Raw genomic sequence first — 20,894 nt, 5'->3', positions numbered from 1 at the left:
TAAATAATATTTTTTATTTAAACATCTTGGTTACAAACATGATTGTGGTTGGGTTTCAGTCAATGTTCTCAATTTGGACATTTATTTTTAGAAACCACCAGTGGTGAAAATTGTTTTTCTACAGAACAGAGTAAAAATCAGTATGGCATTCAAGTGGATAAAATGGTTATAGAAATTCTAGTTTGTGCCTAAAATAGAATAATTTTCAGCTATTACAAACATTTGCGAACACATATTAAATAATATAAAGGTACTCATAAAATTTGGTTTGGTTTTGTATTTTGGGCCACACCCAGCAGTTCTCAGGGATTAAACCTGGCTCTATGCTCAGGAATTACTCCTGATTGGGGGACCATATGCTATGTGTGGGATTAAACCCATTAAGCCATGTGTAAGGCAAGTATCTTAGCAGCTCCTCATAAAGTATTTCTAAATGGAAACTTGGGGTTCTATTTATTAAAACTATATTTGTTGAATATTTTTATCTGCAAAGTTTATAAAAAGGCATGTCTAGAAATTGAATCAGAGAAAATTCTATCACAATACTGATCCTGTAGTATTCTATGGGAGATAATATTTTTAATTTTCATGGTTACAGTCTATAATGTTTATCATAAGCAGATTTTACTTTTGAAATCAGACACAAACATAATATACAGTAGAACAAAGTAAAATTTCCCCAAGTCTATATGAATATGAGAGAAAGCCAGTGCAACGTAGGGATAGAGAGGAGATTAGCTATGACCTACCTGGGCACTTGTTCCATGTACTGAAGGCAGGACCAATCAAGAATGATGCCTCTTAGCCTGATGCTATGGTACCAAGGGAGGCTGAAGTAGTTGCAGAACCAGGACACTGACCATACAGGGCTTCCCCTGTCATCAGTCATCACTGTAGCAACCTGACTGCATCGCTTTGGGGCCACATTCCACTGCCATTTGCTGGATGACTTGTTTTCTTATGAGGCATTGTTTTTCCCCATGTAGTAAGTATGCATCGCTGAGACTCTGGATAATTTCAGATGACACATGAGCTATGGCACACATAGATTGTATGGTAGGCATGGACCTTGAATCAAGTGGTGGGATTTAGAGCCCCTTTCAGTTTCCTATGCTATCGTTACAGCTATCACATGTAGTACCTCAAGGTCATGTTTCTATTCACTTACAGTTCTGAAGATCAGAAAGTTAAGACCGAGGGTTAAATGCTACAGCATTTGGGTGCAGAAAGCTAAGATCTAGGTATTGGTAGGACTGTGTTCTTTCCTGAAGAATTTAGGGAGAATACATTTCCCTGATTTATTTTTTCCAGCTACTGAAGTTTGAATTTCTGAGCTCCTAATGTGCCCATTTACTGTTTCCATGTCATGTTTACATTTTACTGACTCTAACTTTCTTGCTAGCCTTTATTTTTTAATTTTTAAAAATTTTTTATTGAGACCACTGTGAGTTACAAGTCTTTCACAGCTGTGTTTTAGGCATATAGTGACATTGAATTAGGACCATTCCCACCACCAGAGTTGACCTCCCTCCACCATAGTTCCCAGGATGCATTCCATACCCCCACCTCTAATTCCCTGGTCTACTAGTGTAAGAGAAGAGATTCATTTTGTGTTTAGCTTGGTGTAGTTTGGGTCTCTTGATTCTATTGTCATTGACTTTGGTTTTGGTATTTAGATCTGATCTTTTTTTTTTTTCCCACTCAATGTTCCTAAGACTGATTGGCCCTGGGTCCCATTCACGTTTTTTTTTTTTCTTTTCTTTTCTCAATTTGTAGTAAAACATAGAAATATGAGGCAGAACAAAACCCAGGAAAGACAGTGGTTCAAATCCCAGCATTCCATATGGTCCCCCAGGCCTGCCAGGGGCCAGGAGTAATACCCCTGAATGCTGCTCGGCAAGACCCCCAAAAAAAGAATCAAAACAAAACAAAAGAATAAAGAAAAAGAAAACAAAAATTCAACTTCTCTAACTAATCAAGGTATTTATTTTATTATCAATTATCTACTTTATGATGATAATGATGTTTATGCTTATCTTGAAGTTTTGGCAAATAATACATTTCTACCCACTTTTAGTAGCTACAGAAAGTTTCTCTTAAGTTATTTTACTTTTATGTTTAATAATGTACATTTACGTTGTTACTTTTAAATAAGTAATATTAAAAGTGGTTCGTAGCTATGCAAACGTCATAAATGAGGAATAATAATGACTAAAGTCTGGGAAATATTGCCTTAATATGCATCCACTGAAATTCAGGAATCAGGACATTCATATATGTATCTGATCATCACTTACCGTATTTGCCGGCATATAAGATGACCATTCAACCCATGAAAAACTTCCTAAAAGTCTTAAAAGTAAGTTACTTCTTAAAAGTAAGAGGGGTACAGATCACTCGTCTCTGAAGCTGGAACAAGTTTCAGCATGCCGTATACCAGAATATAATATGACTCACGACTTTTAGGAAGTTTTTCATGGGTTGAAGGGTCGTCTTATATGCCGGCAAATACGGTAGCTATGTATGATACAAAGAATGTGACATATTGTCTTTTATCCTTCTCTGAAAGGTTTTTGCACACATCAGTGGAAAATAATCCAGCAAATTAGGTGAAAGAACTTGGTGGAGAATGCAAATTACCAACAGAAAAATCTGCAGGATATCACTTAATGGCCAATGGATATGTCTAAAAGCAAAGTGACTCCAACAATAACTTCTTAAGGAATCTTTATAAGTGACAGATCAAAATGTTATACTAAAAACCATAATAATTTGAGCACATGGCCTTCAAGTATTCTGTCTGCTGAAAACAAATTTGGATCCAGCTATTTGTCTAAAATGTGTATAAGCATACCTGATATAGGGCTACACATATGCATATATGCTTATATCTATCTGCATATTTATATTTGTTTTATATTTATTGTATACATGTGATATTTAAGGAGTTATATTTAATAAATTGAAGAAAAAAGTAATAATAAAATATTTTAATTAAATAGTTTCTATGCTTTCAGAAGTACAGAAACTAACCCAAATATTTTAAAAGTTACACAATATGGGGCTGGCAATACAGTACAGCGTGTAAGGTACTTGATTTACACACAGATGAATCATATTTGTTCCCTAGTACTCTGAGCCTTTCCAGGAAAGATCCCTGAGTGAGCACAGAGCCAGAAGTAAACTGAGCACAGCTGGTGCAGCTTCAAACAAAACAAAACAAAATAAATTCATCTGATATGGAATAATCTTTGATAGATGAAAGCTAAACTTCATTTATTTAATAAGGTGTGTCTCCAGAATTGCCAACATTAAATGTAGTGCAAACTTAAAACTGTTTTCACTTAGTTTTGATACTCAAATCTTGTCTCAACATTATAAAAAAATTTTAGCCAGAACATGGCTAAGTCTAGAGTACTTATTTTGTATATGGAAGCATGAGGCTCAGTTCTTGGTACACGTAGTCCCTGAGCACCACTGGAGTAAGACCCATTGCTCTCCTCTCCCAAATACTTAAAGTGATGTTTGTGCTCCATGTTTAATAAAAACAAAGTAGTAGAATTAAGTAATTTAAATAGGTATAAAATAAAAAGGTTTTATTAAGCTAAATTAAATGAGAAACATGACCAGAACATAATATTGAAGCATTGCATAATAAATGTAAGTTTAATTTCTTCTACCTTTAGCTTCTTCTAGGACCACGCACCCAAGCAGTGTTCAGGGTTGCCAATGACCTCTCTGATAGGTATTTAGCCCATCTATGTGGGTCAAATGAAGTTCTTTGGATCATGCAATGCAGAGAACTGAATTAGAGCCCTTAATACCAACATGCATTCCAGCTGTTTGAGTTATCACTCTGGAACTACATTTATCCTCTTAATTTTTCTACAGAGATGCAAAAAATATTTGATATTTGCTAGTAGACATTTCTTTTTCTAAGTCTGAAAACAGGTATGAAAAATTTAAAAATGTAGGGGCCAGAGCAATGGCATGGAGCGGTAAGGCATCTTCCTTGCCGGCGCTAGCCTAATGTTGAGACAAGATTTGAGTATCAAAACTAAGTGAATGGTTTGATCCCCTGGTGTCCCATATGGTCCCTCAAGCCAGGAGTAATTTCTGAGCACATAGCCAGGAGTAACCCCTGAGCATCACAGGGTGTGCCCCCCAGAAAAAAAGAAAAATTTAAAAATGTAAGTTTCAAAAAGGTAAACTCTTAAAATTATGTAATCATTGCTGTATTCTCTATTATCAAACAGCTTTACTAAAATTATTTCAGGGACAGTGACCTACAATAAATATTGAAGGGTAATTCAGAAAATCCCAGTCATGCTCAATTTTGGCCCTTTCTTCTTTATCTGAGTCTCCAAGTCTTAAATTTTGTTTAGAAATTTTTTTCATGCTTAATGTGTGGGCAGGACTCATTTGATGATATTCCTATGACACTATGATGACTATTGTTCTTATATCAAGTCAATCACACGGGTGAAATCACTTAAAATATTACTCAATGACTATTCTCACAAGGCCCTCCAGTACTCCTGCAGGTACATTCAGTAGCCCTTGGGGAAAAGGATGTGGAGAAAAGGTCTCCTTTGCATGTAGCCACTATGGTTTCTTGAAACAAGAGAAAGTTCTCTCTCAACTACTCACCCAACAGCAAAGAAAGTAGGAAACTGTTATATCCAGCTTGTCCTGACTAGAATAGCCAGCCTGGCTATGATTTCAAGATTTCAAATGTACTATTTTTTTATTTTTATTTTTTATCAAAAGACTGTTTGGTTGAAATAAATCCTAGCTGGGATACAATGCTGAAGAAACACCAAGGTTAGATGTTGTTCTATGAGTTGTCAACATTGACTGATTTTTCTTCCAGTGTCTCTGGTGCACTTGGACGCAATTGAAAACTGCAAAGTTGCTGTCTTGCAGTCAAGGGTTTGCCTTCATCAAGTCGATAATTTTACTATATACCCGTTTTGCAGCGTCCAGGCCCCAGATGAAATCAAAATGGTTCCACTCTGGCAAAAAATCAAAGTAGCGGAGATCCCTGATTTGAGGGAGGATTCTGAGCACATCCTTTATGGTTATCATAACATCGTGTCCCCCAGCCCAAATTGCAGTGGGCACTTTCATGGTTGTCAAGTCGTAAAATGGGGGGTGACTCTGGAAGAGAAAGAAAGGGCACATGTGAAAGGACTTCAGAGAATGGTGAATTCAAGTTAATATAGTGAGGTTGCTAACTGATAACACTAATAATTTAGACTAAAACCAGAGTTTGTCTAGGCTAAGGGAACTAGGGAGAAAATATACAATGATCCCTTTTATCAAAGACTTTGCAAAAAAGAAAGTCAAGACAACCAATATTTGCCTACAATGGTTTTGGGGCTATACATGGCTATGTTCAGGGCTTATTCTTGGCTATATATTTAGGAATTACTCTTGTCAGGTTCTGGAAATATGAGATGCCAGGGATCTAACCTGGGTCTGTCTCATGCAAAAGCAAGTGCCCTACCAGCTGCTCGCTGTCTCTCTCTCTCTCTCTCTCTCTCTCTCTCTCTCTCTCTCTCTCTCTCTCTCTCTCTCTCTCTCTCACTCTCACTCTCTCTCTCTCTCTCTCTCTTTCTCTGGCCCATCTGTGCACACAATGTATAAAATATAATCTGACTAGTAAACTGGTAGACAATTTACAATAACTGTATTAAATTTTGTATAATATGTTGTAAACCATTTTCAACATATAATGAAAGTAAAGACTAAGAAGAAATAATTTTTAGCTAGATATTTCAAGTGAATAAGTGTTAGTTAAAATGACTCTTGAAAGACTGGGATATGACTCAGTGCCAGAACATTTTTGCCCTTTAAGTTGAGGTCCTGGCACTCATCCATAACAAGTCTTTACAATTGCTGGATTTTGACAGACAGGGATGAGAATTAAAAAAACTTATTAATAGACAAGAATAACATGAATACCATATTCAGAAAAAAACAGCTGTCAGTGTACACAGATAATAAGGAATGTGAAAGAAAACAGTAGGTACTAAGATAGAAGGGTTTGCCTTGTAAGCAGCTGACCCAAGACAGACTTAAGATCAGTTCCCAGCATCCCATAGGGTTTCCCCTAATCTGCCAGGAGTGATTTCTGAGCACAGAGCCAGGAGTAATCCCTGAATGCTGTAGGACATGGCCTCAACACCCCCACCCCAAAGGCATTTGGACCATTTTCTTTAAATTTTTGTTTGTTTTGAGACCAGACTCAACTATGTCCTGGGGTTACTCCTGGCTCTGCACTCAGGAATCTCTCCTTGCAGTGCTTGGGGGAACATATATCAGGGATTGAATCTGGGTCAGCTGTATACAAGGTAAATACCTTAACCACTGTACAGGTCACACCCAGTGACACTCAGGGGTTACTCCTGGTTATGCGCTCAGAAATCACTCTTGGTTTGGGGACTTTCCTAGGTTCAACCTAGGCTAGCGCAGGCAAGGCAGACACCATACCGCTTGCACAATTGCTCCGGTCCCTCTTTTTTTTTTAATTTTTTAAAATCAACATTGTGTTTTTGAGTTTAATACGTATTGATAATTATAGCTCTGTTCCATTCATTTTTAAAATGAGAATGAAAAGTGTATAATGCTCAGGACATTGGGTTAATGCAAGCAATTTTACTACATCTCATTATCTCTGGGAGGAGGGGGCACAAATTGCTCTGACTATGCACCTTTTGTTTCTTTAAACATTTTATCATTTTTATTAAAGTATAATCAAAAAATTTATTTATTTATTTTTTGTTTTGGGGGCCACACCCGTTTGATGCTCAGGGGTTACTCCTGGCTAAGCGCTCAGAAATTGCCCCTGGCTTGGAGGAACCATATGGGATGCCAGGGGATTGAACTGCAGTCCTTCCTTGGCTAGCGCTTGCAAGGCAGACACCTTACCTCTAGCGTCACCTCGCCGGCCCCCAAAACATTTATTTTACTTTTAGTTGTAAAACATAATATTCAACATTCTGATGCATTGTGAAATGGTCATCCTAGAAGTCTATTTGCCATCTTAGCATTTCAAAATTGTTTATTTTTCTTTGGTCTGCAATGAATACAGATTTAAAACCAACATTATTATTCTTTTCATACAAATTATTTCTTTTCTTTTCTTCTTTTTTTTGGGGGGGGGTTTGGTTTTTGGGTCACACCTGGCAGCGCTCAGGGGTTACTCGTGGCTCTACACTCAGAAATTCCTCCTGGCAAGCTCCGGGACCATATGGATTGCTGGGATTTGAACCACCATTCTTCTGCATGCAAGGCAAACTCCTTACCTCCATGGTATCTCTCCGGACTCACAAATTATTTCTTATAATTTCCCAAAACCACTCTTGATGTTCATGACTAGTAGCTCACCTGATTATAGTGATGCATGTTCTCAGCTTCACTTCCCCAGTCATAGGCTCTAAGTTTATCAGTTCCATAAAGCTGAAATAAATGTTTTTAGGAAAATGTATTCAGAGTGAGAATCATGACTGTTGAAAGAAAATATAGACAACTATAGGACACTGGGATAAAGTAAAGATTCCTGGAAGATTTATATTTATATTTATATTTATATTCAGTGATCAAAGGGGACTCAGTGATTTCTTTTGGTTGAAAGTAAGAATTATGGAGAGCTGAGTTTAAATTGGGGAAATCAAATTTCAGAGTATTTTCTCTCTAGGAAAGTCCAGTTCTCCAGAGACTATCCTGGTTTACGTATAACTTTGATCCATAGCTTCTTTTCAAGCCTTCATTTAAGTTAATATTTAAGTTGCCTGCAATTTATTCTGTCTCTTAAATCAAAAGAAGCCAACAGTAGAAAAGTAGTGACAAGAATACAATGAGAGACACCTAAGTTTCTTAGACCACGTCTATGAATTTCATCCTTTCACAGATAGTAAAAATAAGCATTGAATTGGTCCTCATGAAAATTAAAATACCTGTTTTAGATGCAGAATGGTTTGTACTGATGCCCCAGTGGGAGCATGTGAAAGGTATACATCTACTCGGCTCTGAAAAGAAAGTAAAATATATATTACAAAAGCAAGCAGCTGATAAAATCTATGCCTAACTATGCAGTCATCAGGAAAAATGAGATCATGAAATTTTCCTATACATGGATAGACAAAGAAACTATTATGCTGAGTGAAATAAGTCAGAAGGAGAGAGAAAGACGCAGCATAGTCTCTCTCATATCTGGGCTTCAAGAAAAATAAAAAGGCATTATTGTAATAATACCCAGAGACAATAGAGATGAGGTCTGGAAGGACCGGCTCATGATGTGAAGCTCACCATAAAGAAGGGTGAATGCAGTTAGAGAAATGACTATGCTAACAACTACCATGACAATGTTAATGAGTGAGAGAAGTAGAATGCCTGTCTCAAATACAGGCAGGAGGTGGGGGAGGAGTGTGAAGGGGGCATTGATGTGGGAAGGTTGCACTGGTGAAGGGGGATGTTCTTTTTTTTTTATTTTAATCAAAGTTTATTGTAAATCTTTCACAGTAATATTTTAGACACGTAGTAATATTGAATCAGGGATGTTCCCACTACCAATATTGTCCTCCCTCCACCCCTATTCCCAACATGCATCCCATCTCCCCATCTTTTAGTCCCCAGGTGGTCCTCTCTGTATCTAGTATGTTGTAAATTGAGTATCAATTCTGTTGTTGTTGGCTTTGGATTTGGTGCTTAAGTTTGATCCTTTTTTTTTTATTTCTACTTAATATTCATATGACTGGTTGGTCTTGGTACCCTCCCTTATTTCCCCCTTCATTTGTAAGGTGGAACAAGATGGTTCAAGTTGTGTGGTTCTGTTTGAAGGAAAGAGAAAAATAAATAAATAAAATGGGAGAAAATCAAACAAGAAAAAATTGAGAGGAGTCCTTCTAGAGGCTATTTCTCTCAGTTTAAGAGCAGAGAGGGAAAGGGAAGAAAAACATAACAATACGAAAAGAAAATAGATAAAGAAAATTAAACAAAAAACTCGAAAAGCACCAGAGCAATATAGACAGCAGTCATACAATAACCACGGTCCTGAAATAAAAACAAAACAAAGCACAAAAGAAAAACAACAACAACAAACAACAACAATAACAAAACTAAAAAATTTTAATTTGTGCTTTTCTTTTTTTTTTTCTTGCATAGGGGTGTTCTTTTTTATAACTGAAACCCAACTGCAAAAATGTTTGCAGTCATGGTGCAAATAAATAAATAAAGGTACTAATTAAAAATAAAGATACTAATTAAAATATATAAATAAAAATGGGAAAAAAATCTATACCTGTCAAAGCAGAGAATATTTAAAATAAAATTACTGAGTTAATAATGATGTTTGAAAATTGATTAGGCAGGAGAGAGAGAGAGAGTACAGCAGGATGCTTGCCTTGAGAGCTAACTAATGTGGGTTCAACCTCTTCCATTCGCTATTGCCCCCCAAATACCACCAGGAGTTATCCCTGAGCATAAATACAAGAGTAAGCTGTAAGCACTACCAGGTGTGTCTCCAACACAAAGTAAAAAAATAATGAACAGACTATTTAGATAAATATGAATCCATGTAAGAGCCATGAACAAACTATGGGTTGACTAGTGTTGTGGGTTGTTCACAAGCAAACTTTCAGTAATGTCTGACGTTTGGGAACAATTTATTTGAAATAGAAGTGACAATAGACGTTATGAAGAAAAGCAACTAGCAAAGATGGTATGTGCAAGGATGTGAGTGTGTGTGTGTGTGTGTGTGTGTGTGTGTGTGTGTGTGTGTGTGTGTGTGTGTGTGCGTATACTGTCACAGAGAGGGTCAGAAAACCTGAATCTTGGGCCTTAGTTTTGTTAATTATAAGTTTGGTGACTTCAGGAAAGTTATCTGTGTTTTAGTTTATTTCATTATTTTTTTTATTAAGAGACCCAAACTACAACAATCTATATACAAAAGGAACTTTCTTACATTAGCAATCCAGGAGGTTAAGGGTGGAGATATGGGATGCATGCTGGGAACAGTGTCAGAGGGAGGTCAACACTGGTGGTGGGCAGAAGTGATAGCACAGCAGTAGGGTGTTTGCCTTACATGCTGCCAACCCAGGATTGACGTGGGGTTGATCCCTAGCATCCCTTATGGTCCCCTGAGCTTGCCAGGAGCGATTTCTGAACACAAAGCCAGGAGTAACCCTTGAATAGCTCTAGATATGGCCATACTGGTGGTGGGAATGGTACTAATTCACATAACTGTAAAAAAAATTGTAATTCACATTTGTCTCAGTAAAAACTATTAAAATAAATAAATGACCATATTAAAATGTATGAATCTTTTGCATAAAGTAAAGTATCATATTACAAACGTTCTAGAATCCTATGAAGATATTGCAACCAAAAAAGCCAAAACCAAGGCATCTCTACATGCAATGAATTTCAAAGCTCATAATTGTTATATAGATAAAAGTTAAAAAGATGAAAGTGATCATAATCTGTTTAGAAGATAATGAGTCTAATCAAGGGGATTGATATAAAATTCTTATTTTGAATAAGCAGCCTTTGAAATAGGTTCCTAAATAATTTTTATGTACAATGGTGCTGTGGGAAGTACCTCTGGTTCTTTGCATGGGCAGTTGCTCTGTGTAGTGCTTAAAGTATTTGGAGAGACCAGAAAGAGCTGGACATTGAACCTGGGCCACTGCCTAGGTTCAGACAGTTGAGTTCTCTCTGGTCCAGTCTTATCTTATCATTTTTATTTGAAAGAGACATAGCCTCTTAAAAAATAACTATGGAACTGAATGATAAAAAAAAAGTGATTTTAGAGCTGGCAGTAACATTTTCTTTGCTGACATTTGGAATACCTCTTAGTGATTCCTCAATCATATCCATATATAAATGCAAATTTTTCTCTTTCTCTCCTTTCTCCACCTCCTATTCTCAAAAGCAAGGAGAAGAGTTGATAAAAATAATTTCTGCCTCTTCATAAGAAGAGTTCAATGTCCATTTTTTTCTGTGTAGGTTAAGTGGTAAGCCACTTCTTGAGGACAAAATCACACAACAAATGAAAAGATAAAATATGTGCATTGCTTATATACTCTTCTCTTTTCTGTAGGGATTTTATTTTTTAATATACTGTTATAATTCTAAGTTCAGATTTACCATGGTGAGGGTTGCTGATTGTAAACATAAGAAGCCACAATGCATCATGGAACACCTATTGGAAATTCTATCAGATATGAAAAGATGAAGCTTCCTGTTCCCTTACCCATACCTCATACCACAGTCTATTGAATATTGATTCTTCTAAGCATAGAAAATCATAACCCTTAAAAATTTAGAGTACAATGTGAAATGTATCTGATGCATAAAAATGAATCCCAAGTGAGTTTGAAATTATTAAAATATGAAATATTATCATAATCATTATACATACCATATTCAAGTTTTTCTTATTATATCCAGCCCATAAGGACAATAATTCAGTGCATAATGAATAGAGTATCTTCTTTTTGCAAAGTTTAACAACAGTTGCCTTCTTTTTCTCTTCTCCTAACATGACACCTTTGGTACCAATCATTTTCTGTAAATATAAAAAGCAATACACTTTTTCAAGAACAAATTTTATATGTCATGACATTCTCTTCAAGACAATATTAGAGACATTGGATGGTGGAACTTGGATTTTTATTGTTTTGTTAATGATTCAAAGTCAGTCGGGAAAAGTAATTACTTATATATCGATTTTCACCTAGAGAAAATCCTCAACTTATTTTATGTGATGATTGTTATAAAAAATGCCAAGTCCATATTCATGCTCATGTATCCTTTCTTATTAGTGAGTTTCAGTATTTATTATTTCTCATTATTGGAAAGGAAGGTGGAACTATTTCTCTCAAGGTCTTGAATAAGGAGGGAAAAGTATACATTCTTACCATCTGCTCATGCATCACATCTCATATGGTACCCATAGTCACTCTTGCAATAGAGAATGGAGTTCTGAAGAAAGGTTGTCACTGGACAGTGGATGATGTCAGGGAAAGTACCATGATTTAAAACTTTGAGGACAGAGGAAATAAATTTAGGAGGAGGTTTCTGTGGGAGGCTTGGAGTTTCTGGGTTTACAGATGTTTAGAATTAGGCATTGAGATGTTATGAGATGGCAGGGAAAATCAGAAATAAGACTCAATAGATACAAAGTGTGGCAACTTGAGCTAAACTAGAGAAAGGCAAGATTTGTTTCACACCCACCTATGTAGGAAGTGTTTTTCAAGATGCCTATGCTTTTAAATTTGAGTTAATACATTCTCCAAATTCCAAATAAGTTATCCAAATGTAGTTAACATCCAAAGTGAACAAATATGAATATACTGTGAAGCAAAGTTATTAATCATACATTTAAATCACAAGTTTACAGAAAACAGTAAAACAAAAATAAAACACCTTTTCTAATTTAGTCATTGGGTTCTTAGGAAGTAAGAAATAACTTGTTTCTTATACTAGATCACAAATCATTTTTTCTATTCCTAACAAACCATTCCAAACCAGGGCCTCATTTTATGTATGTACTACTGCCACCTCCAAATTGTGGCAGGTAATTAGATTCTCCTGGCTTTCATTTTGGCCAAAATTAATTTTACTCTCCTCCAAATTTTACTCTTCCAAAATTTAAAGGGGAGTGTTGGTAAATACTGCATTCATTTGGGTGATGACATTAGAAGGAAAAAAAATAAATGTTAATAGAATTCATAATTGGCATTTTAAGATCATTTTTTCATAGTTGGAAAATAATAAATTTTGAAGGTAGAAATATAGTACAATGGGTAGGGTTTGTTTTTTTTTTTTTTTGCTTGTTTTTGTTTTTGTTTTTCATATGGTCAATCCAGTTTCTTTCCTTGGCACTCCATATGTTTACAGTGATTTTCAGGAGTGATCCCTGAGTGTAGAGCCAGAAATACAGGCAGAATACCACCAGTGGGGCCCAAAAATGCAACTATAACATTTAGCTGAATATTTTAACTTTAAGATAGTGGCTTTGGAAACAGTGCTAGTAAATTAGAATAAGTTTACTCTTTAAAAGCTGTAAAGCATTTTAGTTTCTCCAAAATTAAAATCAAGATACTTTGAGCATTTTGAATTCATTACTAAAACACAGAGTCAGAAAACTTTTCAGAGACTGAGCAGTGGCACAGCAGTAGGGCTTTTGCCTTGCATGCGGCTAAACTAGAACGGACCGTGGTTCAATCCTCAGGTGTCCCATCTGGTCCTCCAAGCCAGGAGTGATTTCTGAGCTTATAGCCAGGAGTAACCCCTGAACGTCACCACCAGGTGTGCCCCCCCCAAAAAAAAGAAATCTTTTCAGTAGACTGTGCAGGCATAACATTCAGTTCAGCAAGCAATTTTGGCATATCCTCAATTCTATTCATAACAGATCATATAACCTGTGTCAGAACTTCATACTTTCTGATACAAACATGAACATTAATGGACATAAACCCACAAACATACAATCACAGAATCTAGCCTCTATTGATTCCAACTTTTTTTTACATTTTTTAATTTTAATTCGTAACAGGTTTAAAATCGCTATTAATTTCTGACCTGATAAGATATCCTCTAATACAATTTGGTGAGTGGAGGTACCTACCTTTATTTCAAAATTTGAGAACAGTAAAATTTTAGTAAGAATTCCTGTGGGGTATTTTAATGACGCCACAGGACTCAAGGCAAATTGCATTTTGATTCTTTGTGCTAGTTCAGGCATTGTGGAAAATGCTGCAAATCCTAAAACAACAAGAGATAAGACAATCTTGTAAAAATTAGAAACACTTAGATAATACTTCTATAAACAAAAAAGAGACTATGCTACTTTTATCCCTTTGAAACAATCTATTGATGAGCTGGTATCTCCTCTGACTCACTAGGCAAAGATGTTCTTCTCTCAAGGCTTTTTATTTTTTTCTGACTAATTTAACTTAGTTGAAGAAAAGGGAGATAAACTGCTAAGGTAACTATGCTGGGTCAACCATGGACAAGCTCACTTCTAACTATGCTTTAAGAGACAATATTTTCATGCTACCACCAATTTTATTTATTTATTGGTTTTTGGGTCACACCCAGCAGCGCTCAGGGGTTACTCCTGGCTCTAAGCTCAGAAATGGCTCCTGGCAGGCTCAAGGGACCATATGGGATGCAGGGATTCGAACCACCATCCCAGTGTACGCAAGGCAAACGCCTTAATCTCCATGCTATCTCTCCAGCCCCGCTACTATCAATTTTTAAATGACAGGATGAGCTACAGTTACCAGAAATAAATATATTTTGTGGATATAAATGAGTTTTTAATGCATCATCCTCCAGTTATTTCAGATCTTCTCTCTTATTCTGAAATAAACTTTTATTTGGATATTTTATTATTATTATTATTATTATTATTATTATTATTATTATTATTATTATTATTATTATGGTTTTGGGGCCACACCCGGCGATGCTCAGGGGTTATTCCTGGCTGTGCACTCAGAAATTGCTCCAGGCTTGGCGGACCATATGGGACGCTGGGGATCGAACCCAGGTCCTTCTTTGGTCAACCATGTGTAAGGCAAACACCCTACTGCTGTGCTATCACTCTAGCCCCTGCCATTTTTAAAAATTTTGTTATATATAGCCACACTCTCTAGTATCCAGGAGCTACCCTTTGCCCCATACTTAGGGGACCATATATAGTAACAAGAAACAAAGAGAGGATCCACCGCATGAAAGGCAAGGACCTTAACCTCTGAACTATCTCTCTGGCTCTGTAATGAAATTTGATAGCTCACAATACTTATTGAGGCTTATCAACCCTTCTGGCCCTGCCTGAAAAAAGGAAAAGGTTCCTTCTTTCTAGTGTGTCCCAATAAACCCCAGGTGATTACATTTGCTTTGATCTCTCAGTGATAATATGGCACCCATTCCTAGCATGTGAGGATGAAGGTAGAGCTCAGTACCACACAGGGAAAGGGAACAATAAAATCTGTTCACACTATTTCTCCTAGGACCCTTCCTGGGTCCCTTCCACTCTATGTGAGTTCAGCCACTGAAGAATATTTATTTTTCTGAAATTTTTATTGAAACATTAAAAAATATCTTGGGCAGTAAAAGAACCGATGTTGTATCAATTGATTGGGCTAATGATACCAAGACTCTGAGATAGACAATATAGTTATTCTAGTAAGGACACTGAAAATTGATGGAGGTATTTTGAATGGTAATGCTCACGAAGAAGTCCTGCTGTTACTTAGGGGATCTAGGTTTCTAAATGGCTTGCCATTTAGCTCTGCTGAAAATGTAAAGGACATTTTCTAATAACTGTGAGTGAATACAATAGAAAACACTGATGATCAAGTGTTTTGCTTCCTTTGAAAACCAGATATAAAAACATATCTGTGTCCTACTGACTTTCTATACCCCATTGAAATAATTTCTTTTCATAGTTTCTTCACGCTTGGTGGAATCAAACTGACTTGGTTTGAATTTGTGTCCTCTTTTGTGCTAAGGGACCTTGAAGAATCCTTTCAATTCCTTTGAACTTCTTTTTTCTCTTCTATGAGATAGAAACAATAACAATAATAATAGTATTGTTTTGCAGCTTAAAGAGGGAATTTTGTGGATTAGGTCCTGAATACAGGGTCCTAAACATAGTAAGTGCTCTATGTTAGAAACATACTATAATTATTTACCTATGAGAGACAGATTTAATGTTTTGTTTGGGAGAGGAGTATTATTAGTTCTCTTGAAGTTTAGACTCTTGATACTCATTGCCTAGTCAAAGATTATAAACTTCCCACCAATATAAAGTACCAGTTAATACATACTTCCAGTTGATGATAATGTTGATGATTAAACTGTTATAGTAATACTTAGCATCTCGTGAAATATTACCCAAACTAAAGCATTGAATTTTCACCTAACCTTTCCTTGTAAAATTGAGAATTTTAAGATAAAAAATTTACATTTTTAAGCTGAGTCTTTTTATAGATATATTTGGAACTAAATCTTTAATTTTCTAGAGTTAGGAAAGTATTAAAAATATTTTGTCTAAAAAATAGTCAGGGAATTAAAAATAACTATATAATGCTAACACTTAACTGATAATCTATTAATAGTAAACCACATGCTAAATAGATTAGCCTAGTTGATTTATTACTGTAAATACATTCCAATTTATTAAAATATAATGATATGATAATCACTTCTATGGCATCATCAGAAAGGGGGTCACATTCCTCTTTCTGTATTAACTACAATAGCCCAGAGCCATACCCTTCACTCTCCAACAATACCACTGAAATCAACTATACAAACAGGTGAGATTTCAGGTGAAAACTCTGAGTAGTCTTTTCAGAATGTGATTGGGCCAAGCTCCCACACAGCCACCCAATCACCAAAAATCCCATCAGCCTCTGCCCTTGGTCGCCATCTTACTGGTAGAAAAATGGCCTGGTTCTTCCACCAAGCTCCAAAAAGAAAGAAAGAGTCACTGATACAACCCAAGTATTTCAGCTCAGGAAGATACCTAGATGGCATTATCAGAAAGGGGGACCATGAACTAGTAGACCGGCCCATATACCCTACAATCTCTGGGCTATAGAGTCCAGCTCTGCTACTAAACTGTGTCTAATTTCCAAGTCACCAAATTTGTTTCAAATCTATTAACCCTGGACCTTGAGGCCACTTGTGGTGGTGTGACACCTCATTATTTTATAGTATTGTCAGCGCAGTAGTGTCACTGAAAATCTCATAGGAAAGTTACCTTGTACTCTACTGAGCTCAGTGAGCCTAAACAGTAAGAGAAGGATGAACTAGCACCAATAGCAGTCCAATAAATCATTGGGCACCAACTTTAGTAACACCATTACAGATAAAACAATTATTTCAAATTGTTGATCTAACTTTTGATAATTCCATTTGCCTTTGCATTGTAACAAACAATCTGAAATAAATTTGCTTGTGTCTGCATGGTAGTGGCTATGCTAGTGAATGGAAAGTTAGGGACACTGGTGAAGGAAGGTCACTTTAGCGATGAGCTTGGTATTTGAATTGGTAATTGAATATTTAATTTCTTAAAGGACTGTATTATGAGCAACTTTGTAAATCATGGTTTATAATTAAACAAATTGAACACTAAAACAAATTAAAAATTATTTTGAAATGTTGTGATAGCTTTTCAATTTGCCAAATAGAAGTATAAGCTCCCCCTTAATTTGTAAAAATTCTGTGTAAATTGTGAGGAAGGTATAGTTGAGTCCTATTTTGTTTTTCAGGGATATTTTTATGGCACTCACTTTTGTTTTTATAGCATAACTGTTATCTAAAAATTTACTCTTTGTAAATACTTTGTTGGACTTGGGACAAATGCTATTCTTAAAAAAGTCTTATCATTGTTAAAAATGTGCTGCTCGTAGTTGAGGTAGAGATGAGGAAAAGATTTGATCACATATTCTTTGGAATTTAATACATAACTACTCAGCATAAAGACTATGTGTCCAGTTCAAAACACAAAATTATGGACATTATTCATAACTGGCAGTTTCTCAATTCCAATTTAAAAGGGGAAATCTTGTAAGACTCTAATAGTTGCGAACCTTTGACCCTTATAAACATACCTATTGTAGTGCCAAGGGAATGTCCAACGAAATACAACTTCTCCTGACCAGTTTTATTTACAACGAAGTCTATTATTTCTGGGAGATCATATTTGGCCATTTCATCGAAACTGCAAATTAAAAAAGGAGCTCATAAATACTTGCAGCTGAGTTTAAGACTCTGAATATTTAACTTTTATATAAAGAATTTTGTGCTGCCCAAAGAATTTTGAGTTGTGTGTAGAGGATTAAAAAGAAAAACTCCAGTCAAATGTGGGTTGGTACAGCTTTTGTTTGCAGTGCTTATTTTATTCTTTCATTTGCCTTTAAATTATTAGATTTACTTACAGAACCTAAGATACTATTTGAAGTCTTTTCTCTTCTTCATATTCTTGCTTTCTTTCACTTTTCCATTTTGACCTTGTTTGTACTCTCTCTTTAGACCCCTCCAGGCGACTTGAAAACTTATAAGGTTATTTAATATTATAGCTTTGGAAATAAGAATAGCTCTAAAACTATGATTCTACCACTTACCTGATGGGTTACTATTTATGTGGGACAGGTCTTGGAGCCCAGTGTCTCACATGCCAGACCTGTGCTCTACCACTGTTATACAACTCTGACTCCTGGGTAATTTTTGATAAGTTATCAAATGATCAGACCTTCAGTTTCCTCATGTGTGAAAAAAACATTAAGTTACTTCTAATAGGGCTGCTAGGGGCTAAAAATGTAATAGAAATCCTATTGCTTGCTTGTCGCTACTCAATGTGATTATTTTATAATTAATATTTATGTCGTCCAGAGATATATTCAATAGATAGCTAAATATGATAGCGTAGGTATATCTAGAGTGTGGTATTTCTTTTAATACAGGATAACAGACAGGCCTATCTAACATTTAGTTGAGTGTATGCTAGTTGCCTCAAGGATTATGTAAGGAAATTTATACTCCTAGTATAAATCACTATATCACTATAAATATAGTAAGTAATACTTTATGGTAGACAACTTCCACATTTCTTCCAATGAGCCAATGGTACACAATATTTCCTAATATTTGTCCCTGCCCAAAGGCATGATTATAATTTTTTTCTGCCGTTTCTTTTTTTCAATTTATTAATGGGATTCAATATTTAATTAATATAGTATAAATGCATACTTTGGCCTTGTAAACCAACAAGACACTCTGGTATACAAAAAGAAATCTTTTGTAGAGCTCACCATATCATCCAATAAAGGTATTAGAAAGGCAAAAGAAAAAACTTTCACAAAAAAAGGAATATTTCAAAGGACTCTTTTCCATTGTCCATTATAAGTTTTTTGTTTTGTTTTTGTTTTTGTTTTTGTTTTTTGCTTTTGGGCCACACCCAGTGACTCCCAGGGGTTACTTCTGGCTATGAGCTCAGAAATGGTTCATGGCTTGGATGACCATATGGGATGCCAGGGGATAAAACCACGGTCCATCCTAGGTTAGCACATGCAAGGCAAACTCCCTACCACTTGTGCCACCGCTCCAGCACCCATTATAAGATTTTTTTAATGATTTATACTGGAATTTTCTGAAAGTGATGTTCTGTGGTCTTAAGCATAGTTTCTTTAAGAAATAATACTTAGAACTTTATCTTTGTAAAATTGATTCTCTAACAGAAAAGACATTTGATAATATCACTAGAATAAATGTGAGGTTCATGGAGGTAGGGAATTTGTTCATTCGTGAGTCCTAGACCAGAGTGGTACAGTAGTAAGCACTCAGTGATTATTGGTTAAATCAGAGACAATTTGGTTATAGAAATTTACTTCCAATAGAAATATTTACATGCTATTGGGTATAATTGAGTGTTAAGACTATATTACTATGAGTAGTATGATTTGCCAATGGAAGAATGAGAAGAAATCAACTCTTTTTACTACTCTTCTTCATCAAGAAAATGGACACAGAATTTTTCAAGTGTTATGGAGTATTATTACTATTATTCACCTGCTTATGAATAATTATCTTCAAATCTTTTTTACAATTTTTCTTAAAGTTTTACCTAAAGGCCCAGTATTCCTCTTCAGTCGCTGAGAGGGTTTTGTGTCTCCTTGACCAAGTGCTCCCCCGAATGTTTCCCATCCATACATCATACCCTGCATCTGCTAAAAGGAATCCGAGACTACCATTGGCATAATTTTCCAGCCAGGAAATATTGTCTGTAAACAAGGCATGCTGCAAATAAACAATTGGCCGGGGACCTAGTGTGAGGAGAGAGAGAGAGGAAAAGAGAGAGAAAACAATAGAGTAAAATTAATTAATTAATTAATTATTATAGAGTAACTTAACAACACTATACAATCACTTACACATTATAAAAAGAAAAACAAAAACAGCATTTCCTTTGGCCCTTGTCATTAATAGAGAAAAAAATCTAGTTTTTCTTGAACACATTCTTACTAACTAGTGCTATGATAGTTGATTCATATTTATGAAACTGTTAAATAGCAGTTATTATGTAGCTAAAATTCGAAGATCTTTATTTAGAAGTAACCAAACCTTAAAGGTAGTTAATCCCAAGAAATGATCCAACTAATAAGACAGAGAACCAGAATTTTTTATTATGATTATTATTATTATTATTTATTTATTTATTTTTTACTTTTAGGCCACAGCCAGCAGTGCTCAGGGGTTACTCCTGGATCTAGGCTCATAAATCATTCCTGGCAGACTTGGAGGACCATATGGGTTGCCAGGAACCAAACCCAATTCTATTAGGGTCGGTTGCGTGCATGGAAAACACCTTGCCACTGTGCTATCACTCTGGCCCCAGAACCAGAATTCTAATCCAGTCTGTGTCATCTTTGAGCATGTGGGTATAACTAACTTTGCCCTTTGTGTTAACTTTTACATATATACTGGGTATGAAAGCTATCATGTATAATAGGGTCCTCTACTTCTCACAGGGAGAAAAAAGAGGAGCAAAAGACGACAAGAACTAGTTCTTTAGGCTTCTAGCCAAACTTCCAGCCTCTAGCTATAAGAGATCATCTGAAAATTCTAATAGTAAAATCAGCTCAACATATCTTCTAATTCTCACATTCCCAACTTTTTTGTCTTGTCTGTGTAAGGAGATTTAAAGAGATGGAACAGACAACTTTCAAAAGAAAGCTCAAGCAAAAGGGCACCAGGGGAAAAGGTTCACCTTACAGTTAATCATTTAAAAATAATCCAAGGAGATTCTTGACACAGTTAGAGGAAAGAGAACATTCTGATGAAGGGTGTGCTTTTGAGATGATGTATGCTTG

General features: G+C 35.7%; 1 protein-coding gene across 1 annotated transcript in view; it reads right to left on the bottom strand.

Moving 5' to 3' along the window:
- Positions 1–4,926: 4,926 nt before the first annotated feature.
- Positions 4,927–20,894, bottom strand: part of LIPN (lipase family member N) — a 38,384-nt gene continuing 22,416 nt past the window's right edge. The window contains exons 4-10 of the mRNA XM_049764566.1: positions 19,649–19,847; positions 17,637–17,746; positions 13,637–13,773; positions 11,426–11,572; positions 7,962–8,033; positions 7,393–7,464; positions 4,927–5,160 (exon numbers count right to left, since the gene is read on the bottom strand). Coding sequence (XP_049620523.1) covers positions 4,927–5,160; positions 7,393–7,464; positions 7,962–8,033; positions 11,426–11,572; positions 13,637–13,773; positions 17,637–17,746; positions 19,649–19,847 — 971 coding nt within the window. The remainder of the gene's footprint in view (positions 5,161–7,392; positions 7,465–7,961; positions 8,034–11,425; positions 11,573–13,636; positions 13,774–17,636; positions 17,747–19,648; positions 19,848–20,894) is intronic.

The sequence above is a fragment of the Suncus etruscus genome, chromosome 17, assembly GCF_024139225.1.
Source record: "Suncus etruscus isolate mSunEtr1 chromosome 17, mSunEtr1.pri.cur, whole genome shotgun sequence".
NCBI lineage: Eukaryota > Metazoa > Chordata > Mammalia > Eulipotyphla > Soricidae > Suncus > Suncus etruscus.
Note: the sequence above shows the minus strand (reverse complement) of the source record. Positions and strands in the feature narration are given on the sequence as shown.